At 38.1% G+C, this 15,798-nt stretch overlaps 1 protein-coding gene across 5 annotated transcripts in view; it reads left to right on the top strand.

Annotated features, from left to right (window-relative positions):
• SNX13 (sorting nexin 13) overlaps positions 1 to 10,935 on the top strand; it is a 153,417-nt gene extending 142,482 nt beyond the window's left edge. For 3 of the 5 annotated variants that reach the window (XM_024219713.3, XM_024219717.3, XM_024219715.3), the window contains 4 exons: positions 3,592 to 3,660; positions 5,946 to 6,058; positions 7,250 to 7,493; positions 9,297 to 10,935. In XM_024219713.3, coding sequence (XP_024075481.2) covers positions 3,592 to 3,660; positions 5,946 to 6,058; positions 7,250 to 7,493; positions 9,297 to 9,411 — 541 coding nt within the window. In that variant the 3' untranslated portion in view covers positions 9,412 to 10,935. Of the gene's footprint in view, positions 1 to 3,591; positions 3,661 to 5,945; positions 6,059 to 7,249; positions 8,147 to 9,296 lie in introns of those variants that run through there. The other 2 variants (XM_024219716.3, XM_024219718.2) reach the window with 1 other exon arrangement.
• Positions 10,936 to 15,798: the final 4,863 nt, after the last annotated feature.

A 15,798-nucleotide genomic window follows, 5' to 3' on the forward strand; every position in this document is an offset into this window, starting at 1 on the left:
GAATCAGAGAAGCTGATAAGTTAACTCCCAGGTACAAGGTTGGGCAGGTCATAACCACCAGAAGCAAGGGGTCAAGGTGGCATTCTACGCAACTGCAGACAGATGAGGATGGCAGGCTGTGGCCACCAGAGAGAAGAGGATCAGGAGGAATTTCACGCAGCTAGAATCAGTTGGAACCTTCTAGCTGTGTGGAATTCCTCCTGATTCTCTTCTCTCTGGTGGCCACAGCCTGCCATCTCATCTGTCTCCAGCTGTATAGCATGCCATCTTGACCTCTTGCCTCTGGTGGTTATAAACTGCCAAACCTCCTCTCTGATTTTGCCTCTCTCCAATTCCATAGTGGCCAGCTCAGTGTAGAAACTGTGCAATATAGCTCTCAAAATCCTGCTGATCCAAGGAAACGGAGAGAGATAGGGGGGACATGGATGCAAATCTGTAAGAAAATTAAGCTTGCGCACAGAGATCACCAACCGTCTAAGCAAAACAAATGATCCTTGTTGGGGATTCAGTACTCAGAAGAATTGGAAGCACATTCTGCAAGGCAGAGGTGGACTATAGGATGGTTTGCTGCATTCCTGGAGTTAAGATAGGATAGGCTTTTGAAGTCGACCAGCAAGGGTCCATTACTGATGGTTCATATCAGCATTATTGATACTGCGTCACAGGATATCTCGCAGATAAGATGACTTCAGTGAACTCAGAAGTGTGGTAAAGAAGAAGAAAGGGGGAAATATGAACACTCATTAAAAAATCGAGATGCTGAGAACAAAATTAATTAAGGAATCAAAGAACATGAAGAAAAGAGAATTTTTAATTGCTTGGGCACCAGTACTAGGAGCCTGGATAGCAAAAAAGAGGAACAGAAGTTGCTCATTTGTGAGCATAAATTAAATGTAGTTGGTATTATTGAAACCAGGTAAGATGATTCACATGACTGGAATGTTAAAATCAATCACTATAATCTAATTAAAAAGGATTGAGTGGGCAAAAGGGAAAGAGGAGTGGCACTCTATTAAAACTGGTATTACTTGTTTCCGTGTCCTGCCTATAATATGGGGGGCGGGAAGCTGCCCCCAACATGCTACAAAAACTCCACGGCCTACCTGTGTCACAACAACCGTTTTTCTGCATATAAAAGCCAGGGCGGGCATTAGGGGGTAGCAAACTGGGCAATTGCCTGGGCCCTATGCCACAATGGCCCCTGTGAAGCTATATTGATCAGGCTTCAGCTCCACCCCCATGCGACAGGGCTTCAGCTTTCTGCCCTGGGCCCTAGTGAGTCTAATACTGGCCCTGCTTGGCGGCCCCCCTGAAACCTGCTCACAGCCCTGCAGGGGGCGCCGGATGCCTGGTTGAGAACCACTGCTTTAAAGGGGTCAATTTCGCAAAGCTGAAAACAATTAAGCCAAATCAATTGAGGAAGAGGAATTTAATCAGAAAAATTTAATTGATGATTGGGAAATGTTTAAGAACACTTTAAAAGCCACAGTCCTACAATCGAAAAAGAAGGCTGTATTGGTTAAAATGAACCAGGTTTAGAAGGGAATGGAAGGCATCTATAAAACATTAAAAAGAATATATAACAAATGGAAGAAAGGGGAAGTTGATAGTAATGAAAATAAATCAGAAACTAGGAATTGTAGAAAATTGATAAAGTAAGCAAAAGGATACAAGGAGATATCTATGGCTACCAGAGTTAAGGATGATAAGGAGTTTAAGTATATTAGGAACAAAAAAATTCTAACAATGGTATGGGTCAATTACTAGATGGAAATGGGAGAATTATTACTAGTGGAGAAGAGTCAGAATTGTTCAATACATATTTTTGTTCTGGAAACAAGCCAGATGAAGTCATACTGTATGATAACACACTTTCTATTCCATTGGTATCTTAGGAGGATGTTAAACAGCAGCTACTAAATTAGACACTTTTTAATAAATAAGGAGGTGCAGGGAACTTGCATCCAAGAGTATTTAAAGAGCTTGCTGAAGAGCTTTCTGGATGGTTAATGTTGATTTTTAGTAAGTCTTGGAACATGACATTACAGAAGACTGTAAAAAAGCTAATGTGGCATTATTTTAAAAAGGGTAAACGGGATGATCTAGGTATTTCTGGGCCTGTCAGTCTGACATCTATCCCAGACAAGATAATGAAGCACCTGATATGGGATTTGATAAATAAAAAATTAAAGGAGGGTAATATAATTAATGCAAATCAACATGGGTTTATGGACAATAGAACTTGTCAAACTAACTTGATATCATTTTTTGGTGAGATTACTAGTTTGGCTGATGGAATAGACTTCTGTAAAGCATTTGACTTGGTACTTCACAACATTTTGATTAAACTAGAACAATACAAAATTAATATAACACAAATTAAGTTACTGGTAGCTTAAAGCTGGCTAATTGAAAGGTCTCAAAGTGTAATTGTAAATGTGAATGATCATTGAATGGGTGTGGTTCTTGGTCATATGCTATTTAACATTTTTTATCAGTGATCTGGAAGAAAATGGAAAATCATCACTGGTAGTTTGCAGATGACACAAAAATTGGGGGAAGTGGTGGTAATGAAGATAATAGGTCGCTGATATAGAGCTATCTGGATGTTTTGTAAACTGGGCACAAGCAAACAATGTGTGTAAATGTAAACATCTAGGAACAAAGAATGTAGGCCATGCTTGCATAATGGGGACTCTATCTTGGGAAGCAGTGACTCTGAAGAAGATTTTGGGGTTATGGTGGATAGTCTGCTGAACATGAGCTCCCAGTCAGATGCTGTGGCCAATTGGACTAATGTTATCCTTGGATACCTAAACAGAGGAATTTTGAGTAGGAGTAGAGAGGTTTTATCCTCTGTATTTGGCACTGCTGGAATAGTGTGTCCCATTGTGGTGTCCATAATTCAAGAAGGATGTTGATAAGTTTGAGAGGATTCAGAGAAAAGCCACGGCAATGATTAAAGGATTAGAAAACATGCCTTAATATAGATAGCCTTCTCTTGATAAGATAAATAGATTGAGCTCCTTGAGTCTAGGGGGTGACTTGATTGCAATCCATACATACCTATTGGAAACAGAAATTTGATAATGGTCTCTTCAGTCTAGCAAACAAAGGTATAATATCGAGTGGCTGAAAATTGAAAATTCTTTAATTGCTCTCCTTTCTGCATCGATATGATGTAATGATCTAATGTTCTGTTTGTAGGATGGGAAAGAGGGTAAATTACCTAATGGCAATCTGGGTTGTAGGCTTCTTCTGGTCTCCACCCTTCTTCATCCTTTTTCTTTCCTACTTCTGTTGGGGTAAACATATTTAACTTTAGAAGTATTCAAAATGAGGAAGGAAAATGGGTGAATTTAAACCTTAAGTGAGATCGAGAATGAACACACGGCTTTCTGGTGTGATAACTTGATATAATCTATCTGTGGAATGGTGAAAAGGAGAGATGATGCACTTTTTTGTTTTTCTTGAATATTGTTTGAAGTTTTAACTACTTTAAAGCACTCTTTACTTAAAGAACTCTGCTTCCTGATGCCCTTTGAAAAGTAAAATGAGAGAGATCACTGATCCGTCTCACTTTGAATTTAGAAAAATAGTTGATCATGTTGACTCGATGACGTCTCCTGAGCAAGTAGCAGATGGAGTGAAACGCTTCAGGTGTGTTTTATGTATACCTTTTTTATTGAAAAAATATATAAACTGATACCCGTATAGGCCAACTGATATTTAATGATTGTCGTCCTACCTCAGCAATGGAATCAGTTTAAGCTGTCAGAGACAGTAAGTCCACTTCACACCAGAAATTCTGTCTCTATACAAGATTCAGATAGGTAGGTTATATCCTGCTTTGTAAAGATTTTATGATATATAAATTATTCATTACTTGAACAGAGAATATTCTGTGGCTAGTCTCTCTTTTTAAATTTTTCTTTTTTGGAAAGGGGTAAGTTATTCAGTACCTGTTCTAAACGGTTGCAAAATTGTTGTATACTTTTAAACAGTAGTTAAGTTTCACTCTAATGATGGGTGAAGTGGCTTGTTTTTTTTCATGCAAGTGTATAATATGTTATAGCAGGAGCAGCAACAATTACTGTAGTTAAAACCTTGCCACAGGTTATTACTAATATTTGTCTATACCTGGGGTCTGCAACCTTTCAGAAGTGGTGTGCCGAGTCTTCATTTATTCACTCTAATTTAAGGTTTCGCGTGCCAGTAATACATTTTAATGTTTTTAGAAGGTCTCTTTCTATAAGTCTATAATATATAACTAAACTATTGTTGTATGTAAAGTAAACAAGGTTTTTAAAATGTTTAAGAAGCTTCATTTAAAATTAAAAGCAGCGCCTCACGGACCAGTGGCCAGGACCCAGGCAGTGTGAGTGCCACTGAAAATCAGCTCGCGTGCCACCTTTGGCACGCATGCCATAGGTTGCTACCCCTGGTCTATACATTCATAACACTTGAACTTTCTTTTGGAACTTTCAGCCCATCGAGTAATCATCAGATTTTTTAAAAAGTATGAGCTAAAGGAATCTATTTGTACTACATCACTTTTAGAATGTTGTCCTTGTAGAAGCCTCAAGAACGTGCTAAAATAGTCATAAGATATGTAGGATGAGCTCTTGAGAAACATGGTTCACAAGATTGCCTGTTTAGCAAAGAAGACGGATATCTGACAGGTATTTTCATCTGAAGAGAGAAATACCTAAAGATGCAAAGGATAGTACTAGCAGACCCCATAACAAAGGGTTTGTGACATTAGTCTTCTGGACACTCTCTTCCAGTCTGTATAGATATGGACAAGACTATATGTGAGGATATTGCAGAGGTTTCATCTCTCACTGGAATTACTGAGTGAATTTCATAGTTTCTCCAAAGGTAGAATAGATCTCCAGACTGTGATCCATGTTTTATGTGGATGAGTGCAGTTATGTATCAAATTGAAACTGCTTTCCCAGCAATGTAAGAGCTCAAAATGTGGGTTTTACATTGTTCTGACTCTAGTCATTAATATATGGCATGGGCCCAACTGTGAGGCTCTATTGAATACTTTTCCAAAACAGTAGTTCCAAATAAGTAACTTCAGCGTTTGTCATTTATCCAACAGAGCAACTGCAGATAGACTAGATAGAGTAAAGGCAGATTGGCTAGCAAGACAGACAATTACAGAGACTGGAACTTTCAGTCCATACATTCCCTTAGATAATGTACATGTTTGAAACTAAAAAGTTATTAATAGACAAAATTTTAACAGTTTTCATTGATAGGATAGCAGGATTGTCTAAATTTTCCTCCTTTCTCTCCTTGAATTGTCCAATTAAGAATACTGAGAGTCTATATGTCCTCTAATTGTAAATAGAAATAAAAAGAAGCCCAATGTTTGGATCCTTTTTAAAAGTCAAAAATGCAAGCAGCACTGTTGTCACACAGATCAAACATTCCAAAGCAAGTCGTCATCTTGAGTTTTACTACCAAAAAATTTGAGCCTAAGTAGTTATTAAAAGAGAGAGAGACTTATTGATATAAAGTGATTTGTAGACAAGTTACATATTGCTAATAAATTCAGGTGTATTTGGATGTTTTTGGCAGGAAGGGTGTGGGTGTGTAAATTTCCCCAAGAGGCTCAAGCAACAGATTCCCATACTGGAGTACATAGAGAGTAGTATGCAACTGTTAGTAACATTGCTGAGTTATGTTCCTTTTAAAAAAAAAACAGAATTGACAAGTAAGAAATTCTTATTTTCTTATTCTATCAGTTCTGAAATACACCTCAAGTGATTAACAGAAGCATTTTGAGTATTAAAGATTTTTGGATGTCAACGTAATCTCTGAATGCCTTCAGTTTGTTCACATTATGCTATGAGATAGCTCACAGGGTTTAAAAATTTGATTTTTTTTTAAAAGAATTTGTTTTGATAGGCTTGTTTTTGTATTTGTTACAGAGATGCCTTTTGGCCCAATGGCATTTTAGCAGAAACTGTTCCACGCAGAGACAAAGATATTAGAATGCGAACGAGAGTGGCAGGGAAAACTAAACTACTGGAGATAATGCCAGGTGAGTAAGCTTTGAATATTTTAATATTTTTACTAGTATTGCACATTATTGGATTTTATATTGTTACTAAAGTTGAAGTAGGGGGGTCCCAATCTTTATTTAAGAGTGAAAGAAGCTAAAGTACTGAAATTAATATCCATGGAGTAATTAAATGTCTGTTTAAACCGGGGGTGGGCAAACTTTTTGGCCCGAGGGCCACATCAGGGTTTCAAAACTGTATGGAGGGCCGGGTAGGGAGGTCTATGCCTCCCCAAACAGCCTGGCCCCCACCCCCTGTCCGCCCCCTCCCACATCCCGCCCCCTAACTGCCCCCCTCAGAACCCCTGACCCATCCAACCCCCCCAGCTCCTTGTCCCCTCCCGGGACCCTCCGCCCATAACTGCCCCCCAGCCACCCCCCCTGCTCCCTGACTGCCCCGACCCCTATCCACACTCCCACCCCTACAGGCCCCCTGGGACTCCCACGCCTATCCAACTCCCTTCCCCGTCCCCTGACCTCTCCCCCCGAACCTTGGCCCCATCCAACCACTCCCTGTCCCCTGACTGCCCCCCGGGACTCCTCGCCCCCTTACCATGCTAGAGCCAGCCACGCTGCTGCTCTGCCCAGCAGGAGCGGCGGGCCAGAGCACTGGCGGCGCGGCTGGATGAGGTGGCGGGGGTGGGGGGACAGCAGGAAAGGGGCCAGGCAGGACGGCCCCTCAGGCAGGATTTTGCCCACGGGCCGTAGTTTGCCCACCTGTGATTTAAACCCATATTTTTAACTGATTATCATAAGATTGAATATTTTTGGTTTAGTCTGACAGCTTGAGATTTCTCTTAGAACTAGTTCAGTATTAACTTAAACTAAAGATTTAATTTTAAAGTCTTGGACGTGCATGCTGCATGTAGATACCAAGGGACAGTAAAATGTATAACATTGTTTTGCATACGTATGACCAGTAAATAAAATTGCACGTCATATTCAGCGATCTGTACTACTGTAATGAAACAACTTTTTTCTTTATGGTGCTGTTTTATTCTAGTTCTAATTTTTCTTGCCTCCAAGCTGCATTCCTTTTAAAACCTTTTCTATAAAATTCTGTCTGAATATTGCAATGGTTGATTTACAAGGAGTTCTACCTTTCCTATTAGTTAACCTATATGTACTTAAAATATGTATAAAACTACTTTATAACTCTTGTCATTTGTGTAGATGAACTGAAGCACATCATAGGTGCTGAGACAACACGGAAAGGCATTCTTCGGGTCTTTGAAATGTTTCAGCACACTCAACTAAATAAGAGAATGGTATATGTCTTTCTGGAGGGCTTCCTGGAAACCTTATTTCCACAATATAAATTCCATGAGCTCTTCAGCAAACTGCATTCACGGTCAGAGCAGATGCAGAGATACAAGCAGAGACTACAATCTACTCAAGCGCCTTCCTTACAGAAAAGGTGACACTCCAAACTATTAAGCTGGTGTTTGTTTGTCCAGGACTAGTGGCAAAGGCATATTCTCTGGGGCTTAAAACTCACATGCTGTTGTTTTTGCACCAGTCTTTTAGTGTCACACATTAGATTATTAATACATCCATCAGACCTGTGGATCTTTTCATCCTCACTTATATTGCAACCACTACCACAAAGGGATTTGTGTGTCAAATGATTTGGTGCATCTTCATGCAACATTGAGAAGAATATTGGCCAGTTATGTAAGGAGTATCAGTTTTTTCCATTCCTGACTGAATCGGTGATTGCAAGCAATGAAAAGTGCCAGGCTATACTTGCTGAGGGCTAAGCAAAGCACAACTACAGTGACAATGAGGGATTTGGCTAGTTTACCACTGGGAGATTGTGCAATGTGTGAGAATCAGGGGAGGTTTGTTTTGCATTATGATTGTTGAGGCATTTTGGGTGTTGATCAACATTCATGTAAAGGCTCAGCTAACAGGAATAGAAGTCTTTGGAACAGCTGGTTCTGGAAAAAAAAGTTACAGTATGTCCCCAAAAGTACATTCACTAAGTAGAGGTTGAGCTAACATGGCTTTTACACCTCAATTAACTTCACCTTCGTTTATTTTGAAAAAATAAACTAACATTGTATCTTGGTTGGTTTTGTTATTCAGTGGTGCAAGGCAGAGGTGCAGTAGAAAATAATAGACCCTTTATTCTGATGAATTTGTAACTTTAAGGGCCCTCTTCTGTTCTTATGGCACATGGCATACAGTTTGCATGCAGTTTAAATGGAAAAGGTGCATACAATTTTTATTGAAATTGTGCAATTGGTATCATCTTTGAAGCATATCTCAAGTAGGTTGGCAGTGACAGAAGGATGGGATACATGCTCCAAGCAAGATAAACACCACACTAAGAGTAGAAATGTGCAGTGAAAAAAGCAAGTTACACACTACTTTTCCCAGTAAAACTCAGAATTGTTTTAAAAGCCCACTGTACTTCATTTAAAATAGCCCTAGGATAGCTATGTACCCCTCACATGAAAAGTTGCTAGAATTTCTTGGTGCCTGACTTACACAAGATTCCTCTAGACTTCATTAAACAGTCATGTGCAAACATTTGGAAATTCCTGAATGCATCACAATGTATATATGAAAATAGAAAAAGGAAACACAACTACAATATTTTTTTAAATAACAATCTTTTTTATTTTTTGCATAATGTAAAATTTTAATAAATAAACCTATTCTACACAAAGGCCCCAAGTCTATCCATTTACTTCCATAAAAATTAGTGTCTGATCAAGAATAAAGATTAATTACACTTATTTGGCCTTAGTATATGGCAGAGTTTGCATCCTCCTGTTTGGACTCCCCTTCTGTCTTGAGCTCCACCATCTAGGGCAAAGGATGGGAACCATACACACTCCATTGTCTATTTTCCATTTTTTTTAAATGTTAAAAAAATATTTTCTAAATACTAATCTTTTAAATAGGATATTTAATGGATCACTGAACCAAGGTTCTCAGGTAGCAATCCACGCCCAGATGAGAACAAAAGATGGTTCCGTTGTCTGAGGGATGGAGAAGGGAACTTTTATGGGAGCATTCTGAGGGGAGGAACCAAACAGGCCCTCAAGGGTTGGATCTGGAATCAAGAGACCAAGTTTCCATACTGATTTTCTTTTTTCTCTTAGATTCCAATCAGATATTTTTTTCATCATATTTCTCTTGTAGTGGGTATCACTGACATTTGTCATATGGTATACATGTGCTCAAGTGCACTTGTTTTTCTTTTTTGCAGATCTACATACTGTAAATTAAGTCCTTTCCCTTATGATTTCCAGGAAGGCAAAGACAGCACATGTGGAAGATTCCTTCCCCATAGCCCCATCTATGTATATTTCACCAGGTTCTAAAGAAACATAGTAATTAAGTGCTGTTGGAATTAACCATTTTTCCTCACATTTTTATATAAGGTAATAGATATGGCCATGGTTGAAATTCCTGTTGCTTACATGTCAGTCTAAATCTTATCCCTATGTCAGTATGTATCAGCATACTTGAAATCTAAAGGACAAGATATCATGCAGGCTTTGTGTTTGGTGGTCCACACAATACATCAGCTATTGGAAGGTGATGTATGGAAATACAGACTAGAAAAGAGACCTAAAAAATAATTGTATAACCATACCAAATTCTATTTTTGAGTTACATTTGTAAATCACTTAATAATTACATGCAGTACTTTGACATCAGAAAGATAATATGGTAGTCTGTGAAACTTGTGGTGCCTCTTCTCTACTGGCACCCAGGCTAGACTTCTGGAAGAACAATGGTCATGCTCATATTGTAGGAGATTTTACAATTACTTGGTACATACATCTGCAGGAACACGAATTGTACATTATGTACCAGGTTTAATAAAGTTATTACACTTAATGCATTTACTGCATATACATATACATATATATATATATATATAAAAGGCTTTGGTCTTCTACTATTTTATTTCAGAATGTGGTTCTTAACTGTAGGCAGGAACCATCAAAGATAAATAATTTTTATCAATATTTGTGTGTTGTTTAAATGGTTTACATGTTGACCATTTAAAATAATCAACCCTGCCAATCTGTGTTATATATTACCCTGTAAATGCCCCAAAATTGAATGTTAAAATACAGCACTTAACTGGCTATCTCCTAGCATTTGCGTGCTGCTACTAGCCGCTGAAAATAATTGTGCCATTGTCCAACAAATGCACTTATTTTAGCCTTAATTATTTTTAAGAGAAAATGAACAGTTGAACATTTCATTTGGTTCATCTTAAGCTTGTGTTGCTGGTGTTTGCTAGAACAAAACAGTTAACTTTAATGCTACCAGAATGTGTACCAAATTTTTTAAGAAGTAAAAATAAATAAATTCCACAATCTAAATTTTAATTTTGTGCAATATTTTCATTTAACGCATGTGTATTTGAATAATTGTAAAATAAATGCATTTTTAATGTTCCGAGGTCTAGGTTAAGTTGTCTCCTTAACCCAACAACTTACATTCTATTGTGGTTGCATCCGTTTATTTAAGGACTTGTTTTAAAAGTCTTGTTTGACACTCCTTGTAATCTCTCTTGTTATCAGTGATCTTTGCTCAACTGAGCATGGCTCGTATAGCACAAGGGAAAATCTAAAGAGCACATCTTATGAATATAGCTGTAATAAATGACTTGTGCATATCATTGTACAGTAAGTGTCAACTGTGTGCCTAATTGTTCTAATGATATTCCCCTCCCCTCCTTTTGGCTAACAAAGAACGAACATGAATCAGAATGTCATGGTCATTTTTACTGAACGGCAAAGGACTCTAAATTTTTATTTGGAGTTTGCATTATGCTCTGTCCAACAGAAAAGCTGAAAAAATATTACACTAATAAAGAATTAACAATATTTTTTGCTGAGTCTGTAATTGGTTTGTTTCAAAATAACTTTCCCATCAGAAGATGAACTGTCAGGTCTGAAAACTCACTACTCGGTACTGTTTTGCCAAGTAGCATTAGGAGCTTGAATAATTTGTAAATATCTGCCAAAGAAATATTTTTGCTACAATTGCAAAAGGTAGTACTGAAGAAGTCTGCAAAGTCATTTCCATTGGTAAATACTGAGTACAGATTCAATTCTTAAAAAAAGTTCATGACATAGTTCCATTTTCGCACCTGCATTCTAAAAAGATTGGAGCAATAAAGCCATGTGAGATACAAATAACTGCAGGCCTACCTCAAACTATTCTACATGTTTGGACCTATACTAGAAAAAAAAATCTTTACCCTTTGGCTTTTTCCCTTGGGTTTATTTTCACAGCAGCTGAGTCTGCAATGGAAGCACATTGAGATAGATAGATAGATATTCCAGCTGTTCCTTATTCATCATAAAGATGTTCAGAGATCGTGAAGCCACAAAGATATCATTTGTTTTACCCTGTGGTAAACTATTTACTGTGGCTATTTTCAGCTAATTTACACTTGTGTTACAGAATATATGTACACTTCAGGGATTTCATTAGCTGGGAATTTATATGCATGTTTATTTCAGCTACCACTACTGATAGTAATACTTCACAGGAAGAATTTTAATAATTTTAGGTTACTCAAAATAAAAAAAACTTGCCCAAGAATTGTTTTCTTTAAAAAATATTCCTTCTGTTGAATCTACAAAATTATGCATCTGCTAGTTGCTACATGAAGGTGGTATATGTATGTATTTTATTTAGTTTTTACCCTCCAAGATACCACAGTATGTCTAATGTATATGGTCTTTGATCTCTGGCAAAGGGGGAGGGTAGCTGGTATTTATATTATGCACTTATCTTGACTTTTCTAACTTCAAACTTCTTGCTGTATCCCTCAGAGAAAAGGAAATTAACTTACGTAATGAAAACAGTGTAAATCTACTTTTGCTAAATATTTCAAAACCAATTAAGGTTTAATTTCATGAAATGTTCCATCTGTACTATTTTAGTTTTTCCTCCCCAATTCACTATATTTGGATATTTTAGTATTTAAGTATCTCCAATAACTATTTCTCTTGCAAAGCTTTTTTAAAATTATTATGGTCCATTGAGATAAGGAATTGTTCACATATGACAGTTTCATAGACTAATTTCTGTTAATCATTTTGATACCCTACTTCAGGAGGGGCTAACTGGAGTATTCACTTGACGTACTTTTAGGATCGGAATGGGGAACAATTTAATTCCAAAGAATAGTTTTAATTATACAATTAGATCCCTGTGTTTATGCAGAATTGCCAATTCAAAGCACTGAAAAAATCATGAGTCTGGCCCAAAATAAATAATGAAACTGGCTATAAAAACATGACTTTAAAAAAAAAAAAGTGTATGTGTTGACAAGAGGGGGTATTGGCCTGCTGATTTTTTTGAGCCTTTAGGGAGCACTGAAGTCATGTTTTCAAGCTTTTCATTGTAACCATGGGAGCTAGAGATTTACTTTGCTTAAAGGAAAGCAGAGATTCTCATAGAATTACCAGGGCTACAAGACCATACCCAAATATCATTAGATTCATAATACTGTGAGTTAGCAATGCTGTTACGTTCATTAATGCTTTGATCCCACACATGCCCTCAACTGTGAATGACATCTTGTTTTGCTGTATCAAATGGGCAGCACATAGGAGAAAATGATTTTTTCTTGTTTGGCACCTAAAGGATGCAGACATAGGAAAACAAACTTCAGACAAACCTTTTAGCTGGATGACTCCTTGGAAGAGTAGTGAACTGGAGTGGAAGTTTTCTGAGCCTCAGGTGAAGGGGGTGGAGGTGTTTAGAATCTTTATAAAAGAGAATATTTTCCTAAGTGGCAGGAGCTTAAATAACAAAACATCAAAATCATAACAAAACATCCATTTATTTATTTAGCAAAACATTGTCTACAAATCCACTTTCCCTCTCCCTTGCTCAGATTTCAGGTCTTATGCGGTCTTAAATCCACTATAGTCCTGCAAGGATAAACAAGGCCTTAGATTTCTAATGTAGAAACAATAGAAAAAACTTGGAAAAAATTAGGTGCTTCATTTTCTGTTGCCCTCCACCTTGTGTAGTCATTTACACAAGTGCAGGGTGGTTGTAGGATACTACCATTCTGACGTGTTTTACACCCATTTTACTCTGGTATACAGAGTGTAGGGCAACAGAGAATTGGGTCCCAGACACATACCACACACCAAAGTATTAAAAAAAACTTAACAGTTACTGCCAAGTGATCCTAAGAATGAATTCTATTTTATCCAGTCCTCCTGAGGATCTGTTAGGTATTATGTCCCAAACATTCTGCTAATGGTAAATGCAACCAGTGAAAGAGAATTTCACTGGCAGCTGGCTACCCAGGAAAAGTTAGTGCGAGTCCTCCAGAAACAAGTGAATCTCCAGGAACAAAATGTGTGAGATGGGTCTATTTTACAACGGCTGACTTCCAAAAGTGCCTGAGCCGTTAAACTAGTCAGACAACAGAGACACGTTACATTTTGGGAATAGATTAAAGGCAGCAGTTTTTTAGCCTGGGAGAAATTGCTAAAAGGGCAAAGGGAGAAATTCAGTGACCATGCCCACAACTCCTGAGGTGAGGGGCAAGCAAGGTATTTTAACGTCAGGTGCTTGAAGAATTAGAGTCCAGCCAGATGTTTCGGCCATGTGTCTGCTTAATTGCCCTTTTTGAGTCTCATTAGGGAGTCACAGCACATTGTCCCAGAGTAAAATCAATGAGTTGGGAACCATAATAAAACCAGGAATTTAAGATGTGTGAGCTTTTTTGGCTAAAGTGGCTTTGATAACCTGTTTCTAGTAATATTCTGCACATCTCTAGCACTCTTCAACTTGATATTTTTTATGGCTTTTATGGAAGTCTCAATGTCCCTGTGATGTGGATAAGTTAATAGTTTGGGGGAGAGAGTTGAACTTCTTCCCTGTGGAATGATGGAATCGTTTGTCCATTGGTTCACAGACTGCTTGCTATGAAAGGTACATTATGCATTTATGTAAATAATGTTGATAGTTCAAGGAACAGATTCTTGGAAAAAACAAAACATCATGGGCTTAGTGCATAGATTAATTTAGAAAATACCATAAGATGCACAGGGTAGTGCAAAGGTTGAAGAGCTAGATAGCTATTTAACCAAGCCTCTGACTGCCAGACGCTGGGACTGGATTAACGGGATTGATCACTCAATAATTGCCCTGTTCTGTTCATTCCTTCTGAAGCACCTGGCATTGGCCACTGTTGGAAGACAGGATACTGGGCTAGATGAACCATTGGTCTGACCCAGTATTGACATTATGTCCTTATGTTTTCATTTGAATCAATTTCTAGTTTCAAATGGCTGTCCACCTGATAGGTCGGAACTGGCCATCCACTGTCATATAATGAATGCTTAGATGTAAGAAGCTAATACAGGCATAGGCTGAAGTCATTGGCATCTGTTCTGCCAATTGCTTATCTAACCATCTGGCAAATGGAAGACTGATTGATGTAAAGAATTAACAAATTATTTGTCTAATTGTTAAACAGAAAGCACTCCAATTCTCTTAATACTCAGACATAAAAGTTTGATTTAGTTACCTTATAAATAATTTTGTAATACGGATGAGAGAAGAATCTTAACTTAATTTATTTACCTGGCTAGACAGTGATTTGAGACCTCTGTGTAATTTGCTTGACATAGTTTCTCATCCACCTGTGTTGTCATAATCTAGATTGTAACTCTCTAGGGTAAAGACTGTCGTTTTTTATTACACATCTCCACAGTGCTTAGTACAATGAGATTCTGATACTTGATCTCTTTTGGTGCTACCACAATACAAATATTAAATGATGTATGAATGTAGCTTCTACCTGCAGAATGAGGTTAAATATGAGGCGCCTTATTTTTTAAAATTTAGCCATTACTGTCAATATTAGGTGGATTGTTTCGTGAATGTTATTACAATGGATTGATCACAGTAAGGCTATGGCTACACTGGCGCTTTACAGCGCTGCAACTTTCTCGCTCAGGGGTGTGAAAAAACACTCCCCTGAGTGCAAGTTACAGCGCTGTAAAGCGCCAGTGTAAACAGTGCCGCAGCGCTGGGAGCCGTGCTCCCAGCGCTGTAAGCTGATTCCCTTGTGGAGGTGGAGTACCTGCACCGCAGGGAGCGCGCTTTCCCAGCGCTGGCGCCGTGACCACACTCGCACTTCAAAGCGCTGCTGCGGGAGCGCTCCCACGGCAGCGCTTTGAAGTTTTGAGTGTAGCCACAGCCTGAGATCTCTGTATCTGTTTGAGCTGCTTAGTTTTGATTGATCAGTGAGATCAATCACATGATACTTCTCTCTCATTGAACGCAAATTGTCATGCGTGTCACTTTTGAAACTTTTGTGAACATTCGTGACAGTCAATCATACAAATGTTTGTGGAAAGTGAATAAAGGACATGCAGATGGCTGAAGCAAATTCATTCAGCCAGTGAATATTCGTAGGCTGTTCTTTCAATGCCCATCTCAATTCTATAATATGTCATCTGTCTCTTACAAAAAGGTAATGAATAGAAAGGGAAGAGTATTAGTGCCATCTCTAACACTGGGAAGTCCCACTCTTTGTTATGAAGGAAAAGCAGGCTCATGCTAATTAAAGGAGATGGTTTCCTAGCAAAATCAACAAGAAGTATTGGTTGTTTTGACTTAAACATAACAAAACCATCTTACAAAGACTTAGACACTTCTAATATATATTCGAATCACAACTGTCAAACAGTGAAACCAGCAGCATT

The sequence above is a fragment of the Terrapene carolina genome, unplaced genomic scaffold (assembly GCF_002925995.2).
Source record: "Terrapene carolina triunguis isolate 2854851 unplaced genomic scaffold, T_m_triunguis-2.0 Scaffold84, whole genome shotgun sequence".
NCBI lineage: Eukaryota > Metazoa > Chordata > Testudines > Emydidae > Terrapene > Terrapene triunguis.